Raw genomic sequence first — 22,684 nt, forward strand, 5'->3', positions numbered from 1 at the left:
GAAAATTTTTATAATATACTACGTTTATAAAAAAATGTTATTCTTCAAAAAATCGACACGCACGTACATCTTTAATGAAGTTTAACTTAATAAAAACTAGACGTTGTATTAAAGATACTCTAAAAATTAAAAACTAAAACGGATTACGCGAGTTTAACAAGGTAAACAACGACAAAATTATCATTTAAAAGGAAACACCCTTCTCCACCACCTCTCTATCAGCCAAAGACATTTGGAGTCTTACTTTTATGTTCATTGATATAAAGGGTGAAAATTCTCCCCTTGGACACGCCTACCTAGGCTCGTCCCATCGGACGTCACCATCGTCGACAGTGTTATTACCATCATGACGGAATCCAGGGTGGCCGTTCGCCGGCCGTTGTCGCCTAGAAGATTCTTTGCCATGCTTTACGAGACCGACTCGGCAGATACCATTCACAAAGACCAAGAAACTTGGGGTGATGGATCACAAATATTTATCCGTCCACAGTGCGACCTCAATCAGACATCCGACGAGAATCCTAAGAAAAGGCCACGGCGTCCACTAAAGTTTTGTCTACCCCAAAGACCAACGACAGTGGCACCTTTTTTGACCGAACACCCGTTTGCTGCCGGACTGACGGCGTTCTGTAAGTGTTTTTATAATCCAAATAGATAATTAAAAGTAATATTTGCAATGAAATCGTATTATAAAAAAATGAAAAACTATTACTTATTGAATAGAGAATTTCAGTTCACTAAATTTCGAGGACTACTTGTTTAATTTATGAATACAATTTATGAAGATCATGTGACCTTCCATGTACTTTTTTCAAATTCCTATATTTGAGCAATTGTCTAATTTCCATATCATATTTTGTTACTAATACATTTTTTTAACAATATACAAGATGTTACTTAATTAACTAATTAAATTAAGTCTAATAACTAAAAATTAAATTTTATGAGAAAATTAACTTTCCTATAATACTAAAATGAATTTAATTGAATTATAAAAAATATCATTTATTATAAATCATAGTGATATGATAGCTATTGAAAATTTTATGAATTTTAGAGAACAATAATTCAATTTACTATTTTTAGAAAAACTACAGACTATTCTTCATAAACTATAAAATCAAGTGTTCATTGACAATTTATCATTAAAAAAAATACGGTTCAATTGTTTTTCTAAATATTTTATTTGTGGTAGTAAACAACTAACAAGGTTACAAAAAAACAAGTTTATATTGAATAAAATAGTTAACCGAAATTAGTCAAATATCCATTATTATTTTTAACTAATTTACATGAACATCGTTTCTCAAATACAAACAAATACTTATTGAGTTTTTAAATACCTCCAAAAAAATTAGAACACAAGAGTAGTAAAACATAGAAAAATATTTTTTTCACAATATTTTTATAAATTACATCATAAAATTTACGTTGTTATAATTTTGATGTTCATCGTATGAAACACATTCTGTATAATATTAATATTAAGTTATTTTAATTGAATAATGTCACAAAAATACACTATCCGTTGTTAATTAATATAAGTTTACTCGTTTACGTTTATTCCAATTCTAAGCTATAAGAAGGAATAACTTTTGTCATAATTTTTCAGTTATTATTCTGATAACAAAAAAAATATTACTTCTTATCAACTAGATTTTTTATTTTGTAATTATTATCCAGTATAATAGATAGTAATTACAAGATATACATATTTTATGAATGAAACTAAACAAGGAAGGTGATTAAATTAGTTAAAATATTCTTATTAAAATAATACCTCAATAAAACTCAATACACATAAGAACAAGTGATGTGATAATTTAATCAGTAAACGGAAATTAATAAATAAGACGGGGACTACATAAATCGTCCGGAAATAAATCTGACTCACATTATAGCTCACCATATGACATCTATTGTTTCTTAAATCACATCAAATAGAATATGATATCTTATCGAAGTCCTATAGGTTGAGATATTGGGTAGACATATGATTAAATTACAAGCTAATGTACTGCTTTTTTGAAACACCGTAACAATTAATCCTTCTACCAAGTTGGTTGGCATATTATAAGGATACATTTCACGGGTTTCCCAATCAAAATACTTTCAAAAATATTACTTACCGAAATCTTGGCAATAAACCTAGTATAAACCTTGAAGTTTTTTATAACATCACCAAGTTGCCAATAACTGTTTCAATAATTAATTACATTATTATTGTAGAATACATTAAATATTTGTTAAAATGTTTGAGTATAAATTTTTATTTAATTTAAAGTTATTATTTTATATAAAATATAAATCTTAAAGAAGATTTCTTATTATAGGTGTCAAACTATAATAGTGACCTATAATTTTACACACTTATATTTTCTTAATTATGTGCAGTGGAAAGAAAACGTAGAAAAGAAGGGCGTGGGCCGAGGCGCCAGAGAACCACATTCAGCCCCGAGCAGACATTAGCATTAGAAATGGAGTACAAAAAAAATGAGTACGTTTCACGAAATAAAAGATCCGATTTGGCTGACACTTTGGATTTATCAGAAACTCAAGTCAAAATTTGGTTCCAAAACCGAAGGGCTAAAGATAAGAGACTAGAAAAAACACATTATGACTTACAGATTAGGTGTGTATGATTTGAAGTAAGCTTGATAAAAAATTAGGTATACAATTGTTTTAACGATTAGTTTATAAGTTATCCTAAGATTAATAGTTTTTAAAATTTTATTTATTAATTCTAAATTAAATCCAATACTTGTAACAGGTCAATGACAATAATTTATTCATATTAACTAATTTATACCTAAAAACAATTCTACTAATGTATTTATCTACAATGATAAGAGTTCTTTAAACAAAATAAAATTAGATCTTTAAATAATATAGAAAAATTGAATTTTTGGAATAAAGTTTGAATTTTCATAGCGCTTCAATGTACCTTGTAATATGATCATTACTATCAATTTATTTAATGAAATTTTGACGATGTTTAAGCTGATTGTTCAGTTGTAACACTTGTCAAAATTCATAATAGACGTGAAGCTAAGTATTGAATATCTTCTCAATACCAAAGTAATGAGAAATTTTAAAAAATTAGCAACAATTTATTTTAATTTTATACAGTTTTATTTTAAATATTACGCGTAAATTTGTTTAGTCAACATTTTTGAAAATTTTATAATTTAATAAATTTCATTTAATCTATTAAAGACTCATCGCTACTATTCAGAGGAAGTTGTCTTAAATTGGTTATTTATTAGTTATAAAGGAAAAGGATAATGACTCATGAACTTATACTAAAATCTCTATCAAATTGATTTCTTGTATACAAATTGATCACTTGTGGCCACAAAAAATTACTAAAAAACCGCGGATACGTATTTCGGAAACAATGTTACCATTATCAACGCTAAACATCTACTGACGGTTTTTCAGTATTTTTTTGTGGCTTTTTGAGTTTAATATTTTTTAGTTTTTAAATTAATAATATTTTTAATATAGTTTTAATTTTATTTAATCTTGTATATCAATTAACCAAATACCAAATTAGTGATACACGCGTTAATTCGGATTGGTTTATGAACTGAATAATATTTCAAGTTAATTTCTAATCAGTAATTTTTGTCTAAAATTATTATGTGGCAAATTTATGTATTCCTTTCATAAAAGTTGACCTTACATCATTCCAACGGAGTACAAATATAATTAGGTAAACATTCACTCGTACCACTTTTTTATAAGTATTTATATATTATAATAAAACAATAAAAAGATAAATTACCAGTACTAACAGTATGCAATTACCATTACAATTCGCCAAACTTTTTTAGATATCTACTTATTTTTACTAGTAAAAAATTATATTTGTCAGGTTAAAATTTGATTGAAAAAACAGTTTTTTGAACGTTGTCATTATTTCAAATAAATTTAAAAGAGTTTACAACATAGCGTATTTGATTTTTCTAATGAAAATGGATTTTTAAATTGTACAAGCAGATATTTAGTAGTCACATTTGATGTGTAACGGAGTTCATTTATAATTATAGTATTATCGTTTAGCTTATGGTCGAAAAAAACGTAAATAGGTTTTGTTTTATGTTGAGAAGTATTCTGAGTGTTTACACTACTTAAAATTATTTAAATATTAATATTTAACTATGAATTAAGAAAGGTTGGCATTAGAAAGATAAATTTAATTACAAATATACTATATCACTGTTGGAGTGTTCAAAAATAAATATTTACTCGAATTATAAAGCTTCGAAGTATCAATTTATAAAAAAAAATGTTTTATTATTCAAAATTTTATTAATCTTTGAAATATTTAAATTTGTGAAACAATATTCCGAAAATTTGTGATTTATTTGACAAGAATCAATTATTTTATTTTTGAGTATACCTCGTTTTTAAGTTTTATTTAATGATATTCATAGGTTTTATAACGTGTTTGTTACATCAGTCATATATAATTCTTACACACAAAAATCTAAAAAAAAATGAATTTCATGTACCTGTAATGTCAAAAATGTTAATATTTTTAATTTTTAAAAACAATGTGTCAAATTTTAGGTACTTTAAGAATTTGAATGAGCATCTATAGTTTTTTATAGAAATACTTGAACGTTTTTCATAGTTTAATGCTCATAAGGACGAATAATGGTAACAAGATAAACAAATAAAATGATGCATTCTAAGATCTAATAACCGGTCTAACGTCTTCTTAATGATGACAAATCATTATTGAGGTCTAAATGTTACAAAGCGCATATACGTGTTCTTTTGTGTTTGCCTAAATTGTGTTCGACAAACTAAACTCGAGCAAAGACAGTAGCCCGACGATTATGGCGGCCGGGACAAATCCGATTGGTTTCCACTTATTTTGATTCACTTTACAGAGGCGTCGTGCGAAAGTTAGTCAGGTGCCTCTGTAATATTTTGTACTTTATTTTTATTGTTATTTCGATTTTCATTATTTATTCGCAACTGAGGATTTCACGGTGATTTTCTTCCACGACGGTGTTCGTCGAATTCCCTTTCGCAACATACACACGCCTACCTATCCACTTTGGCGTAATAGATTCTAATCGAATCATTCGGCCGGGTTGACTCGTATAACGCTCGCAAGGCAAAACTGACAACAGCTGTTGCCGTTAATTATGCAGAATATTGTAGATTTTATCAATACCACTGCTCACTAACGTTTTTGATCATTGATATTTTTTTTATTTTCCAGACAGATGTTCCAGCACACGGCATTCATTTTACCTAATATCTATCAGACTTTTCATTCGACTTGAACTAATCCTTTATTTCTCCGAGCGTTATTTTGTTTTAGAATTATCTTTTATTGTACACCTTTGTATATAAACTATGTATAGGAAATATATTGAACATTTTGAACTGTGTACAAATTATAGATCTAGTCCGATAAATTTTAATTATTATATTGTAATACTTAATGTTATTAATATCTTTGAATAAAAAATGAATATTTTATAACTATCATTTATTTTGATTTACTAGACGTAGTCTAAACACAACTCTTGAAATGTTTTTTTTTAATTTGAAATTTTCATAAAGACATACTTAAAGAAATAAATTGATTTAACCCGAACATAAACTTGAGTAACAATTATTGTGATCAGATCACATAACTTATAGCATTAAAACATGTTGTTTTAAGCTTTATAATAAACACTTAAACATATTGTTTTTAATGATTTAATATGCACCAAAAATGCAACAATACATAAAAAAAAAAAAATTACATTTGAAAAAAATGTCAACTTTTATTTTATACAAATTTTTTAAATTTAAATTTATAATTTATTATAGTTAAACTACACTATAACCATTAAGATTTAATATACATATTTTTTTTAAATACATGAAAAAAATTCTATTAATTATTAAAAAGGTGGACTGTCTATAATTTTTGTTATTGTCTGCTCCTCAACCCAAAGTAATGTACGAGTAAATATTTTTTTTTACATGAATTTGGAATGCGCAGAATTTTTGCTACAGATTATTAGATAAGAGAATAAATACAATTAAAATCGAATTGTTTATCGCTCAAGATACTTTCCAGACTAATCGTTATAGTTTTGAAGTCGCCGATAGATAGTGTTGGCTCTTCTTATTTCCTTTTGTCATCAACCGGACTTGAGTGGAGATGTTTTTTTCTTCGTTGTTAGACATTATGTATCATTTCAATTTAACCTATGTTTTTGATATTATTTTTGAATAATTATGAAATGTATATAGGTCTGAAAATTTTAATTGCACCTTCTTTATAATCATCAAGAGTTACATGTAATTAAACTGATATTTCTATTAAAATAATTTATTACGATAAAATAACAACAAATGATGATTTTAACAAAATTTCGACACATTTCTAATAAATTTAAAAAAATAGAATGTGTAATTATTTTAAAAATTCGAGATTTTAGAACAATTCAATTGGAAATTTGAAATAGGTTTAGAAAAAAATATTTTGGTTTCGGATGATTAAAAAAAGTATCATTATGAAATAATGAAAATAGTATTTCAATGAAAAGTGTATTTCAACTCATTGATTTATATCGCGAAAGAAAAGTACAGTGGGATACAAAATCAGTTGATTACAAAACAAATTAAAAAAAAAAAATGAAAGAAAATCTGTTGCAGCAATAAACGTATGATCCTCGTTATATATTTTACTTAAAACTAATATTAATTATGATAACGAGGCACTTGAGCCAAAACCTATCAACTATCATATTAGTCCCTTAGATTGTCAAGAACTTTTGTCGAGAAAATAGACAGACAACCCGGATGTCATTGCTGTCATGTTATATTTCAGATGTGGTGGATACTACTCATTGATATAACGACTACTAGTCGTCCTTGTGAATTTGCCCGGTAGTATTTGCACTAAGTCATCAAACTATAGACATACCTAATGACGATGCTACCGCAATGAACTAAAATCAACCCCTCGTCAAATTTAAATTTAAGATTTTCTTTATAATATTAGCTTGTTAATTCAAAAACAGTACATGTTCTATTGAAGTATGACATTAGTACAGTTAAATTACAATATTTAAGTCTATCCAAATACCAGTACAGCGCTCGCCCACATAAAAAAATCCGGTTTTTGTGGTGTTTTCTTGTTGGCAAATTTGAATTTTTGTATTTCGCTACATGTGTTATACGATAAAGTTTACGCATATTTTATAATAATTAACTATTTTGGCACTTTTGTTGAATTGAAAAGGAAATCCTCAACGTTAACAAAAATAGCAATATTGTCCAAGACCACAATATTACAGCGGAATTACGCAACAAAATATTATGCTGATGGACTCACCTGTTTTTTCCACGGTATTTATAATGTATGCGTGTCTAACTAACGAACACGGATGACATTTGAATAGAAAAAAATTTATATGTGTACAGGAGGGGGGGTAAATTTGTGGTGTGTGAGTGGTATTCTCACATGTCGTTAACGTATTATATCGACTACGAGATCTAAGTTTGCGGATCGTTAAACTTATCGCCGGCTATCGAAGAGCAATGGCCAGAGAAGAGAACGAACAAGGCTTAAAAAAAGGACTCCCCTGCACGCGCTTTTGATTTGTTATGTGTATAATATAAACCTCTCGTTTATGTCTTCATCATATTGTTGTGCTGTTTAGTACTTTGTCCGTCGTGATTATGATCCGATGACACGCAACAGATTACAACAACCCCTCGTCTAATGTACCCCACGAGTCCTTTTGTGAGGCCAACGTTTAAGATCGCAGTACATATAATACAATGATTAGAGTTAAGTGAGCTATAATATTTGTAATTGCTCTGTAACAGGAGGGTCGTACTATTATTAATAAACCGCTAATCGCATTTGTACTCGGATAGTTTAACAACACGGCAACACTATTGTTATTTTTCAGCCCTCTCCAGTTAGAATCTAGTGTTAATTGTTGTACTGCATAACAACCACAATACATTGTCATAGTGTACTTTGATAAAGATTAACTAAAAAATGAAATTAAAATGCTATGAAAATGATATAAAACTCGGTTAATACTCATTCTTATTATTATAATTATTTAAATTGAAATATTGGAGCTTTATACAATCGAAGGGACTTGGTTAAAATTTTTAAAAATCGTAACAATGTGGTTTTGGTACTATTGTTGTCTTAGTAGACAAGGGTGTATTCTTTAAGAAACAAATAAAGCTAAAAAAAATAATTTTCATTGAAATTACTTAAATTTATTAAAAATAAATTACTTTGCTTGTACTTATTTCTTAATGTTTTAATTAAATTTGTATGGGTTAGGTTGGGTTCCTTAATTGGTATTAAAAAAATTACTTTTCACAAAGTCCAATAACGTAATACGTTAGTTAGAACAATAGTTATCAACTAGATTTGAATCTCCTAGATAGGTTGTAAAAGTATATGTTAAAGATTTAATATTTATAAAGTAAAAATATTTTTTTATTAAATAGTTAATAATATATCTACTAAATAATATTTTAGAATAACAAAATAATTTACATGGCTAATATATAAAGTATAATTGTTTATGTATAAATAAACAATTATTTTTATTAACATTAAAACTACAAACCATAATAAAAATAACATAAAAACATTTCTCTGATATTTTAATGAACTTTTGGTTTGTTTAAAGAATTATTAAGTAAAAATTATAATCAGTAATTTTATGATGTCAATTATTAAAATAATTATAATTGCTAAAAATAAGTACTTATAACAAATGATATATTTGTTTGTTTTATAAATATATTTCAAAATAGTCAACAAATGTATCTAAATACAAAATATATTTATTTCTATTTGACTAAACTTATTTAAGTTATACAAAAAATGAATTGTTAATATAAGTAGAGATTTAATTGAAGTTTTTTCATTTTTAACTTAAATCCAGTCTTACCGCCTAAAAATTATTCTTAAGTCTAAAATAGTGTAAAAGTATTAGAAGTGTAATAAAGTTATTTACACATAAAATATGTCTACTGATTTAATTAACAGATTATCAATGCATTGAGTTGACCGACAAATTTGGGTTATATTGTGATGGAAGTACGGATTTACAGATTCTGCGGTTTTCTGTTTAAGCGAAATAGTTTTTCTGACTATAGATTTATATATATATATATATATATGTTATAATAGCTAATAAATTAATTAAGCACATTGTATAAATATTCTACAATCGTAAAAAAACTGCCTAACAGGAAAAAATTGCCTCTCAAATATTTTTCATCAAAAACAAAACAGATAATGATGAAAAGAGCATTACGGTGGACGTTGTTAAAGAAGTAGCTCCATTGTAAAATCCTCCGTATACTTGTAAATTGGCTGTTTCGATGCTATGCTTACAGTAATCTCCATCTGAAAATATCATCAGTTTTATTCGAATGGAATTTATGTAAAGATTATTTGTTATTCAATACATTTTTTTAAGTATAAAATTAAGTGAAAAAAAAATGGAAGTTATACAAAATTTAACATAAAGCCAGAAATATAGAATCTTTTTTCGTCGAATACATTCATTCCACAAGGACAACTAGTCGGTCATAGAGGGATTTTTTAGCATATTGATTTTAAAATGTAATATAAATTGTCATAAATATTAAAAGTATTGTGTTTTTTACATTTAAAACTAAATCTAAATAAAAATAGATTTTATCGCACAAATATATACAACACATTGTGTTAAAACTTAAAAGTTTATTTATGTTTTTACACGTCATTTATAAATAAATTATTTTGCATTAATGCAGAATAAAATATATTTTTGTATTCAATAAATTTATTAAATGGAGACTTAAATTTGACATCTTTCAATGCGTTTAAAGTATTAAATTATCAAATTAAGGCAAAACTGAAATGAAATTTGTACGATCAACGTCATATGGAATTTAATAAATAATTTATATGTATTTAACACTTATCCTTATTACCAATGTAATATACGTTCAAACATTGTCATTGTAATCTTTACTTACCGTATGTCCATCCAATAAATTGTTCAGTTCTAAGATTTTCATTTCGCAACCATTCTTCAAGAGGTTGAAAGAATTCTCTTAAAGCAGATCCGTCTAGCCGATTTTCACCTATGGCTAATGATAATGTGTCTCTCCAATTTTCCGACGAACCCGGTTCCATAAGTTTTCTATAAATTAAAGGATATCTTTAATGATAATATAATAAAATAAAATACTATAATATTGAAAGATCCTCATCGAATGTAAATAACTATATAAATCAAAATCCAGTTTAAAACAAAATAATATATATTACCGTGACCCCGTTTAAATGTATTCATTATTAGGTTAAAATAATAAGTACATATCATTGAAAAAAATGTTGATAGAATTGTTAAAGAATATTTTTGATTCAATAATAATAATATGTTTATTATGTCTGATAAACTACATTATTAATTACTTAACTGTTATTCTTAATAATTAATTTAAATTCCATTAGAAATCCTTTTTTTCAACTTAATTTTATATCCATTAACGTTTTGATTCAAACAACATCTATCTTTTCTAATCTCCCTGCTGAGGGATAATCGTTTGTAGAACAATTAATAAATCCAATGCAAAAGTTTTTGGACAAAATATCTCTTTTGCTTAATTCGCTAACCGGAAAATGCGATGAAGTGTATCAGAGATTAATTAATGTTCTCGATCTTTATTTTTGGGATTATTTTCCTCTAGAATAAACGCGAAAAACGTTTCTTACATGATAAATTGCGAGTCGACCGTCTCGTTTTGTCACTTGACAAATTAGTAAAAAAACGACCTCGTTGCATAACATAATATTTAGTATTTTTCCCATTATTAAACATCGCATTTCACTGCAATTATACAATTCTCCGCATGTGTCCGATGGCCCATAGATGGGAAATGGTCCGCGAAAAGAGTTTCACTTTTCAACAAAAGATTTGTCCTCAGCATTCAAAGTACAAAATATGCGTCGATCTTCAATTACAAAAACAACAGCGGCGAACGTATTAAATAATTATGAATACAGTTTATGAAAGAATTGTATCTAATTGAAACGTTCTTTTAAGTCTTTCGTGTTATTGATATTATTGTAGCATCTCACTGAATACGAATATGTGGGTGGATCGCAGACATATTGTCATAGAAATGTTAATTATAACGTTCAAGAACGCGTTGGTTCTTTTTTTTTTAAGAATACCGAATCTAATTGATTTATTTTGCTACAAATGCTGGATCCATAAACGTATGAGATGAACGCTCTAGTGGTTAAAAAAGAACCAGATACAAACGACCTCACAGAGAAAACTCAAGTACAACTATTAAACATGTGATGTATTGGTATGATAATTAAAAAATGTTGAAAAAATTTCTAATACGGTTTATGCCATCGTAACACGATACATAATACCACAAAAAATCACTTTTAGAAAAGTTATAACAAAGTCGATTGTATTATTTATTATGTTACGTTTCCACATATGCCTCCAGGATGTTTTTAGATAATAATTTTTATTTAAGGTTTAAAAATGCCTTATCTAAGTATATAATAATCGGTGAAGATTAATTTTTTATGTTCTGGTATATTCGTGGATTAAAATTAATCACCTTGAAGATATTTAAGGTATAATATGATTAATATGATGTAAACAGATATATTTTATCATATTTATTACGTGATAACACGTACAACATTGTACTTACTTTAAGATGTCACCGGCTTCTTTGCTTCTGTAGACATCACACTTATGAAGTAGTTTGTTGGGATCGTTTGGTCTGTACTGACCGGAAGCTAAACACATAGCTCTGTGAATTTGGAATTGAAGTATTGTGCCAAAATAATACCTAAAAAATATTTATAAAGAATGAGAAAATTACTAATAGTTCTATATATTAAATCACAAAATAGACAAATAAATATTAGCTTAAATTAACGAACCACAAACATGGTTTTTTATTGGCAAAACCTGTTTTCTCCGTGTAGGTTGCAAAATTAAATAAAAATAGTATTATTATTATTACAAAATGTTATTTATATTTTATAAACTCTCCCAATGTCATTAGAAAAGTACCAGTGTCATCGACCTATTACTTTTATTGTCTAAAAATTTATAAATTCAAGGTAACATACATAATGTATTACATACTAAAAGTATCACACAATTAAAACTTATCAGTAAAACAGGTGATTTTATAGTAATTAATAAGTTAAAAGTTTTTTATTGGTGGCAATGTAATGCAATCTCAGCGTCCTATTAATTCTATTTACGAATTTAATAATTATTTACATTGCAAAAGGAATGGTATGGAAATCATCGAGAATTCGTGTATAGAAAACTTATTACAACATTTTTAGCGTTCGAAAAATCAAATATTAATTATTGAAAACCAATCTCATACATAATAATATATTATAGCAAACATTCAAGACAATGGCGCGATTGTATTACTAATTGAAATAGTAATCAAATAGAGAATTAAGTAAGCGATGCATAACAATAACTTATTATTAAACAAGAATTCAATTAACCGAGTAGTGGTCTCAATGTTCAATTATTATGAAAATTATAGCATGAGGCAAAACTTATGTATTCATAACTGATATGAACCGTTCAAACGATAGGCAATTTTTTTAAACGACTTATCGATAATTTTAACAAACAACGCAAAATTTGTATAAGAAAGCAGAGTGATCCAATTTGTTTGATTACCGAACGAAAGGATCTAACAGTACAACAGACGCGTTTCGGTAACAATATAACATATTATGTTTCTTACGTCTCACAACGGCCGAGTTACACAATTTGTGTAAAATTGGTCCTATTACTTAATTTGATTGTTTACAGTTATTATTATTTTTATTTCTTAACTTGATAATAACAAAAATTGAGTGCACTGATATTATTAACTCTACACGTGAAAACTTATGCGTATTTCTCATGGCATTTCCAATAAATGTTTTGCAGACTAAATAATTGTCACTGAAATGTAAACAGTCTTAGTCGTAATCAAAAAGTAACACTAATTTTATGGTGAATTTACTTTTTTAACAAAAAACAACGTTTATAATATGACAATGTGTAATACCGAATCATACGACTTGCCACTCAGCATAAGTTAAGTTAGAATATCAAGAGTATGTACAAGTTGAAAGTCCGAGAATGTTTAGCACTTTTTTTCAAGTTACAATTACAAACTACATTTAATAAAATTAATTCTTCGTCATTTGGTTCATTGATTTATATTATTACTGTGCATTATGATTTATCAAGTAGACTACCTCCTATGTACATTTATATGAAAAAATCATTATTTAGCGAAAAAATGGGAATAATAAATCAAACTGTATAATATACCCGTACAGTAATAATAATTTAGTAAAAACGGATATTTTTAAACTAGTTTTCTCTTGATTTATAAATCAAATTAAAATTTTGTCATAATATCAGTATAAATTTGAATTTAGTTATCTTTTTTAATTTTATCTTCCATTCCGGGTGAATTTATTTACTAATTGGTGTCTAATTTACTTAATACTTTATGCGTTTTTTATTCATAGTTTTGAAATAATATATTACACTAGAACTTGGAATTAGGTAAATATCGTTTTTAAATAATATACTTGTGAAAATTTGAATTGAAAACATCTTCAAGGTTAATCTATGCCTAATTTATCAGAAGAATAAAAGAAATTACAACTAATAAAAAATATTTAGCTAAAAAAAATTATTAAAATCTATAAATAAACAACTTATAATAGAAAATCGTTACATGTTTTGTATGGCCAATATTTTAGCATAATAGATAATCGTTGATTGATTTTAAGTTTAATGAATATTTATTTATAAAAACAATATTTAGATAAAATAAATTAAATGTAATGATAAAAATGTTACTTATTTCCAAAAAGATTGAATACTTTATTTTAAAACGTACAGTTTGTAAAATATTTTAATATTACGAAATAAAATTATAAAATTATACAAATAAAAATAATAAAAAATTTTATGGGACAATGTAACATGGAATTTATTCAAGTTAATTTTCTGAGACTCAAATGTACAAAGTAATTGATTATTTATTTCTTATGCAATAATAATAACTAGGGATAATAAAAATTATAGGTAAATTTGAGAATCATTAATTAATTTTTTTTTAAAGAAGTAACATTTTTAAAAATAATATTTAATGTATTTTATTTTATTTTTATTATTATTAATATATAAAATATTTGTTCAACTTCAGATTTATCAAAGATTATCTAATATTATAATAAAAAGCATGTCAAAAAATAGTAGTATATAAATAGTATTTATCATAAAAAAATTGTATTGATCCATACATTTTTCAAACAGTTACAGAAATATAAAGTTAAAAATGTAAAATATGAATTCGAGAATTTTTACACAAAAATGTCATTCGGCAGCCATTTTCACCGCGAAGACAAAATAAAAACCGAAATTTTTTTTTTTCATAATAAATTATATTACATAATCTTTAATTTAATATATATATATATATATAAGTGTCAGTACTTCCGGAACAATTTCAAAAGGTAAGTTGAAAAAGTTAATTTTTTGTGGAGAATTTGGTATTTTGAATTCCCCCTTGTGGTCAGGTAAACGGTCAGATTTATAAAAAATATATACGAAATGATAGGTTAGTATATCACGTATTTATATTTAAAAAATTATATTGATTTGGTCATTTCTAAAAAAGTTATGTCTGTTTAAGTAAAAAAAAAAGGAAAAAATGTCAAAAATTAGCTATTTTTAAATTTGTAATTTTTTTTAAAGATTTCCCTCATTTACGGAAAACGAGAGAAATTTTTTCAATTTTTGAGCGTAATGTTTTTGACTAGATACGATTTGTGATCTTTTGACGTATTGTTGAAAGAAATCGTTCCAGTGAGAGCTGAGAAAAATTGGTAACAGACACAAAAAAAACACATCATAGTAAAGTTAATACCTTCTCAGCTTCGCATTCAAGCTAAAATGTACATTTTTTATTTTAACAACTAAAATTGAATTTTTTTTTTAAATGTTGTTAAAACTTCATTAAACTTTGAAAGACTTATTATTTTCAAATTCAAAAAACATAGGGTAATGCAACTTTTAATTTCTTTTAAAAAATTTCGTCTCCTATGACGTACGACTATTTTAATTTTAATATTGTAAAATTATTTTTGATATTATATGTTATAAACCAAATTGTTGCACAAAAAAACTATACACTTGTATTTGAATTTGACCTTGACGAGTTAAAGAATTTTATATAAAAAATTTGAAAGTATTAACATCCATTGTCTGATAATAATTAACTCGAGGAAAATTTTTTTTCCAAAATGTTGATTTTTACCATTATTTGTGTTGTTATTGGCCATACAAATTTGTATAAAACATTTATTAAATAGTTAAAATCAATCATTCTAGTCTGTCTATTATTCTGGTGGATGTTTTTAATAAAGTTATAAAACGCAAAAATATTTAATGTAATTATCGGTTCTGCATTTCATAATCAAACAATAAGTACAGTAACTAAAATTTAAGTAACATTTAAATGGTTATATGATATATTTAATATGCATTTGACCATCGTTGATGAATATATTAACTTAAGTATATTTATATAACAGCTGGAAACTCGTAATGGCCATGATATTTTGTTATACTGTGTAAAATTCGTTCTGTCAGCTAAAATGCACATTTTTAAAGTAGATAGAATTATATATGAATACAGAATATGTTTAGTTTCCTACATCATTAATTTTCTTGTTTTATAGTATTATTATATTTGAAAAATAAATAAGTTCGAAAATGGTTATTTATTATAAATTAGCATGGAGCACCATAATGTATAGCCATAAAATATTCAGAAGTATAGCAAACTATTTTCTAAAGATTTCGTTGAATTAAAACAGAAGATTATAAATAAATATAAATACATCAAATGAACAATTTAATATTAATTGATATTTATGCATTCAAAATAGTTTTATTGGTTCCAAAACAGGAATAAAATTATTTTGATTTTAAAAAACATAACTCTCCAAAGAGTTACATTTAAAGCATTTCCATGGCGGTTGGAGACCGGTTTGGTTATAGGACACGAAAAGTTTAAATGCTAAGGACAACTGTATTCTTTTATGTGTTTCCAGCACTCATTCTTAATTATATTTCAAAATATGATATTATAAATATTTTTCCATATGTTGTGTACGTAATATAAATGATTTTTAATGAATAAGTATTGTGATTTTTATGACTTTATTCTTTTATATATATAGTAAAAAAATATTTAGACGAAATATTGATATTGCTCTTTCTTAATACTAATGGAACAACGAATATAAAGAGGTCAATGAATTCAACATTTTGATCGAATAAATAATACACTAGCTTATGTTTGTAATGAATATTCAGCTAATCTTCTTTCATAATATTACAAACAAAAAAAAACTTTTTAACTAGTAGTTTTTTGAAAAAATATATGTATATATAATACTATAATATATTTCAGAGAGCATCCTAATTCAAGTAAAACGCGTTACAGAATTAAATTACACAATGAAAATATTAAAAATATTACGTTGAAATTCATTACATATCATTGATTGTAAATAATGATATTTTACAAATTTAAAAAAAACTATCAAACTAAGCACAGAATTGAGCAACAAATTGCTTTAATTACTAAACACATCTTTCTTACCTACAGTCTTTAACTTTTACATATTTAAAAGTTAGATGAGTAGGATGTTTAACTAAAAAACATATTGAACAAAACCATCTATCAGTACTTTTTTTAATAACTTACCGGTTTTGTGAATATGTATACATTTTTTATAATATATTTCTTCAACACAAACAGATCTAAATAGAAAAAATTAAATAATCATCAAACCATTAAATATTTTTCCTATTAAAATCCTTGACCAAATTTAAACAAAATTATCGTTTTTACCTGAATAAATAATACGGTCTATTTAGATTAATATAATAATAATAATAATAGTTACCTATCATTTTTCTGTCACTTTTACGTTTTATATTGTTACACTTATGGTAAAGAATGACAAAACATAATTATTCGAAATCGTTAGTCATTTGTTTTTAACTAACTTTTTTTAACATATTGAATATTTTTTAAATGAAATCACCGTAAAATTTTAATTGGAAATTATTAAAAAATTCTTACATTATCCTTTATTAGAACAAACATCATACGCCATATACAGAATGATCCGTTTATCATAAACCATTTAATTACTTACACAATAAAAATAATTTCGATGAAACTCAAATTGTTTTTTTTTATTATTTACATATTTTCTCGGTTTATCAATTAAATCTTTTTCAGTTCATATTTTATACCTTAAAAGGGTGACAACTTATTACCCGCAACTATCACATCTACATCTAATTAGATTATAAAATATTATAAATTAAATTAAATTTTATAATAGATTATAAAAGAAAATGACTGGTCAAAAACAACTTTTGGACAACTACTTATAAATTTATTACCATTTTAAAGTATAAATTGAAGGCAATGTGTACTTGTGACTACTTTTATCGTTATACATTTCTCGGCCAAATTCCTCCTCCCACCAAGGTATAAAAATGTTAATAACATCTTAAATATTAGTCCAATAGTTGTTATTGACCAGTAATTTTTTTAATTAAATCATTATTAATAAATAATCTAGTTGGTTATGTATATTCACATTTTAAAGAATAAAGTTAATTATTGAAAAATCAACAAATATATGAAATAAAAAAATTTAAAAATCATTTTTATATTGTAAATTATTGTAAGTTTATAATAAACGGATCACTTTGTAAAACAAATGTTACAACTATGTAAAAGTATGTACACGATGTTATGATAGTTTCTCTGTATTAAAAATATTATATTAATAAACAACTGGACGAAGAATTCGATTAAGACAAACTTTAAGCAAGTACCTACTTTTGGCCAGCCCAAACAACAATCGCATTAGTTTAAAAATTCAAATAAAATTATTTATAAATTAAACCAATTTCAATATAAACTAATTTGTAATTTTTAAAACTTGTGTGATCGGACAATATAAAATAATCAAATTAATCATGTAGCTACTAATAAATTAATGTATAAGCATTAAAAAAAATATTTTACATCATATTGACTTGTAAGAAATCAAAAATTAGAATCTTTAAGTTTCTAAAATATTTAATAGTTAGTTACTAACAAATATTGTTAAATGATAAATTAAGTGCAAAAACTAACAGATGTGTTGTGTGGGAAGGAGTATTAAAGAATGATTTCTGTAGGATACAACAAGGGAGTAATCGCGAGTAAAAGGGCATAGATATATTCGAAGGTCAACGAGGATTCTCCTCCTTTAGAGTTCATTATAGAGCACCCTTGACTTAAAGCAAATAACCGGTTTTCAATGAATAAAATAAGTTACAAAAAAAATGAGACAAATACAAGTTCAATACATTATATGTAGAAGGAGGGATGGGCTTGCAGTTAAAAAAAATGGTTAGCACAAAAAACTTACTCCCATTCCTGTTTATTGGTATTTTGACAATATTTTACTGGATTCAATCCAACATCCAAGAATAATATAAATACTAAAAGATCATACATTCAATTGTTAATTGTTCATTGGGCAAGGCAGAGTCAACATGGCATCAGCAACCATGGTAAGATTTTTTTTTATTAATGTCTTCTTATTAAATATATTTTAAAGATAAATACTTCAACTTATATACTAATTAATTAATTTTCAAGTATGAAAAAATTTGAATATAAATTTTTATTTTCTTAAAATGTTAGAATATATTAAAAATGTTCTAATACAACATTCTTTTTAGTTTTATAATAAACTATTGAACTNTCTAATACAACATTCTTTTTAGTTTTATAATAAACTATTAAACTATTATTGAACTTAATATGCAAATTAAATGTTATTAATTTAAAAAAATATACAGAGGATGATTGATTTATCGTTCATCACTATATTTCTTCTAAAATATTAATAATTTTGACTTTTTTTTCAGCTTAGTTAAGAAGTATTTAACTATTTAAAATTCAATAGTTAAATACTCTGTATGTCCATTTTTTGTCCCTTTTAATGATACCAACTTAGTTTTTTTATGGAAGCATACAATTTTAACTAGTTCATATAAAAAAAAATGACCTAACTAAAGAAATGATTGGTCGACAACAACATTTGAATAAGTTTTTCAAGAGTTATAAATATATTTATACCTGACTTGCGTGTCAAAAATTCACAATGATAAAAATAACATAACCCACACCTCATCTCCATTCTACATTTAAAAATGTTAATAAATTACGAAATACTACTTCAAAATTTGTTACATCATTTTTTTTGTTTGATCATTTTCTATTATAATTATTCAATCTAATTAAATATATATGTTAACATTTAATAAAATAAAGTTGGTATCCTGAAAAGGGACAAAGGATCTAAAAAATATTTAATCAATTATAAATTGAGAAATAAACATTCCTAAACAAAATTAAAATTTTTTTTTTCAAAATTATTACTATTTTATGAGTAAAATTTAACTAATTTAGTTGTCAATATTAGTAAATCAATTATCTTGTAAACAAAAATCATGAAAAATCGAGAAAACTATAATTTTATTTGCGTAGTAATGTTTTTTGTGTATTTAAAAAAAAACTTAATAGTCTCTTTACATTTTGACCCTTACGACGATAGTATTATTAAATTTATCATATAATTTAGTTTATAAATTCATAATTTAGTTTGTTTTTTATTTCTAAACTGGCCAATCACAATTTTCAACATTTTCATAATTTTTTTTTTTTGCAATAATCTTTAATAACAAAGTAACCAAATGTCATACGCCACGTTTTATTACATATAATTGAAGTAAATATTTAAACTCATTTTCCCTACCAATACCGTTTTTGTAAAACTACATGGTGATTTTTTAAACATAACCCACTATACTACTTACAGAATAAAAATAATTTTGGAATTTTTTTTTGTGATTACTTTTAGTTACATATTGTTCTTAAATCATTAGCTATGCAATAATTTTTAAATTTATCCCATGCATTGTAAGGGTAGATATTCTTTTTTTCAAATGAAAATATATATATTGAATTTAATAAAGTGTTTGAGATTTTTCATTGATAGACAATAGCATTTGAATCTTTAATGTAGCTTCATCCGTTAGATGTAACTTTTTAAAATGTCGAATTTTTAAATTAAAATACATTTATAATAATTGATAGATCATACTAACCAGTATTGGTTTACTGCTCTTTTACGACGTCGCTGTTCACAGATACATAGAGTTTATTGTTAACTATGACTTATTGACAAATATGTTTTCTGTTTTATCAGTTGGTGTATTTATAAATGGTCATTCACTATATTGTTCCTTATAAATTACTGTACTTTAAGCATATCTTTCAATAAAGTTATAATTTACAAAAAATTCTGCGTGTCTGTGAACAGCGACGTCGTAAAAAAGCTGCCAACTGGTAGATAACTACCGGTTAGTATCCCTTGATAATCCCTTGATTATTATGTATGTATTTATAATATTAAAGTATTTTTATTTTTTAACAGTTTCTTAAAGATTTTTTTTTTAATTTTTAGATAAAATCAGCTTTTCTAGGTCTCCTAGTCATCTCGTCCGTTTTAGCGGATGTTCAAGTATCTGACAACAATAATTCTGCAGAACGCAAAGACGTAAAAACTAGAAGTTTTGATTCTGCCTTCCCTTTATCTAATGCTGGTGCATTCGCATTCGGAACAAGATTAGCCGTTCCACCACCTTCAGCCCCATTCTTCAGCTCTTACTCAACAACTGCTGCACCATTAGCTTACAACAGTGTAGTCTCAACTACCGCTGCTCCTCTTCTTCACGATGAAGCCTTTGTCAGCACTACTGCTGCTCCAGCTTTGGTATCCAGCACCCCAGCACCAATTTTCCCTGGTTCCTTCATTAGCTCTTCCACACCAGAACCAGTTTTGTTGAACAGGTCACCAGCTTTTGCTACATCATACAGTCATTTGTATGGTGGATCTTATGGCCCATCATTTATTGGTTCTTCTACAATTGCACCAGCTTTCGTTTCAACTACTGCTGTTCCCGCTTTGGCTATTGACCAGGCTGCCATTGTTAAATCCGAAGAAGCTGTTGAAGTCAATGCTGCTGCCGTTGTTGCTCATGCTCCAGCTCCACACCACGAAGTACACATAACCAAAGAAGTACCAGTGCCATACTATGTCCAAGTTGAAAAGAAAGTACCATACCCCGTACTTATCCGCGTACCACACCCTTACCCAGTAACTATTGAAAAACACGTTCCATACGCCGTTAAAGTCAATGTAGATCGTCCAATCCACGTTCCACAACCATATCCAGTAGAAATTGAAAAGAGAGTGCCATACCCAGTTGAAAAACCAGTACCATATGAAGTCAAAGTCCCAGTTGACAGACCATACCCCGTTCACGTTCCAGTTGAAAAACCAGTTCCTTATGCCGTTGAGAAACCCGTGCCATACCCAGTACGTGTAAATGTTGACAGACCATACCCAGTAGAAAAACCAGTACCATACCCAGTTCCAGTCGAAAAACGCGTGCCATATCCAGTAGAAAAACTTGTACCATACCCAGTAGACAAACCAGTGCCATACCCAGTCGAAAAAGCTGTTCCATACCCAGTTAAATATGAAGTCCCAGTCAAAGTTCCAGTTCCAGTAGAAGTTAAAGTTCCATATGCAGTTGACAGGCCAGTACCTTATGCAGTAGAAAAGAAAGTGCCATACCCAGTTTCAGTTCCAGTTGAAGTTAAGGTACCTGTGCCTGTTCAAGCCCCAGTTCAGCGTTTTGCCACCGTTCACTACTACCAACAAGATCCAGCCGTTTTAGGTACTATTGAAGGCGTTAACTACGGATTAGCCGGATACAAAACAATTGCACCAGGTGCTTCATTTTACGGTTCTGGCCTTTACAACTCAGGTTTAGCCGGATATAAAGCAATTGCACCAGGTACTTCATTTTATAGTTCCGGTCTTCACAACTCCGGTTTATTTGGATTGAACGGAGTACAAAAGAATAGCTTAATCGGATCACAAGCTCTATTCGGTTCCTCTACACCTATCCCATTCTTGGGCTCATCTACCCCAGCTCCTTTTGCTGATTTTGGTTCCTCCACGCCTTTCCCATTCTTGGGATCATCTACCCCAGCTTCTTTAGCTAATTTTAATGGAGTAAACGACAACACTGATGTAAATCTCTCAAATAACCAAGAGACTGTAAACATCGGAGGATCAGTTAAATCCGATGAAGGACAAAAGGTTGAAAACTCATCTGATGAAGTTTCTGTTAACAGCGCAGAACATAAATAAACAATTTTTTTCCAAAAACTATTTTTTTATAATTCTTAAACACCACAGACTTATGTAAAAATATCTATTTTTTAATTCTCAATTTAAGTAAAAAAGTAAATTTTTTTAATATATTAATTTACACTTAATTAATTAATGTAATTTTTTTTTACATTTAAGTAGATGAATTATGAATTGTGTGATGATATGGAAATGAAAATATGTATTTTATTTTCTTGGTAGGAAATGAAAAAGAGAGAG

At 26.7% G+C, this 22,684-nt stretch overlaps 3 protein-coding genes across 5 annotated transcripts in view; 2 read left to right on the forward strand and 1 right to left on the reverse strand.

Annotated features, from left to right (window-relative positions):
* Positions 1-37: 37 nt before the first annotated feature.
* On the forward strand, positions 38-5,446 carry LOC126905732 (homeobox protein rough-like). Of its 3 annotated transcripts, none has more exons than XM_050685724.1 (3): positions 38-629; positions 2,395-2,632; positions 5,244-5,446. In XM_050685724.1, the coding sequence occupies exons 1-3, from the start codon at positions 347-349 to the stop codon at positions 5,371-5,373; spliced, it is 651 nt and encodes a 216-aa protein (XP_050541681.1). In that variant the 5' UTR covers positions 38-346; the 3' UTR covers positions 5,374-5,446. The 3 variants fall into 3 exon arrangements, with proteins under 3 accessions (XP_050541681.1, XP_050541684.1, XP_050541683.1); XM_050685727.1 differs by having other exon boundaries at positions 40-629; positions 2,395-2,648; positions 5,240-5,383; XM_050685726.1 differs by having other exon boundaries at positions 41-629; positions 5,240-5,404.
* A 3,458-nt stretch (positions 5,447-8,904) lies between these two features.
* LOC126905726 (angiotensin-converting enzyme-like) overlaps positions 8,905-22,684 on the reverse strand; it is a 28,867-nt gene continuing 15,087 nt past the window's right edge. Inside the window, exons 11-13 of the mRNA XM_050685717.1 lie at positions 11,737-11,877; positions 10,030-10,196; positions 8,905-9,412 (exon numbers count right to left, since the gene is read on the reverse strand). Of these exons, the coding sequence (XP_050541674.1) occupies positions 9,270-9,412; positions 10,030-10,196; positions 11,737-11,877 (451 nt within the window). The 3' untranslated portion in view covers positions 8,905-9,269. The remainder of the gene's footprint in view (positions 9,413-10,029; positions 10,197-11,736; positions 11,878-22,684) is intronic.
* LOC126905727 (uncharacterized) lies at positions 18,570-22,572 on the forward strand. Its single transcript, XM_050685718.1, has 2 exons — positions 18,570-18,725; positions 20,687-22,572. The coding sequence occupies exons 1-2, from the start codon at positions 18,708-18,710 to the stop codon at positions 22,442-22,444; spliced, it is 1,776 nt and encodes a 591-aa protein (XP_050541675.1). The 5' UTR covers positions 18,570-18,707; the 3' UTR covers positions 22,445-22,572.

This window comes from Daktulosphaira vitifoliae, unplaced genomic scaffold (assembly GCF_025091365.1).
Source record: "Daktulosphaira vitifoliae isolate Bord-2020 unplaced genomic scaffold, ASM2509136v1 Scaffold_4, whole genome shotgun sequence".
Taxonomy (NCBI): domain Eukaryota; kingdom Metazoa; phylum Arthropoda; class Insecta; order Hemiptera; family Phylloxeridae; genus Daktulosphaira; species Daktulosphaira vitifoliae.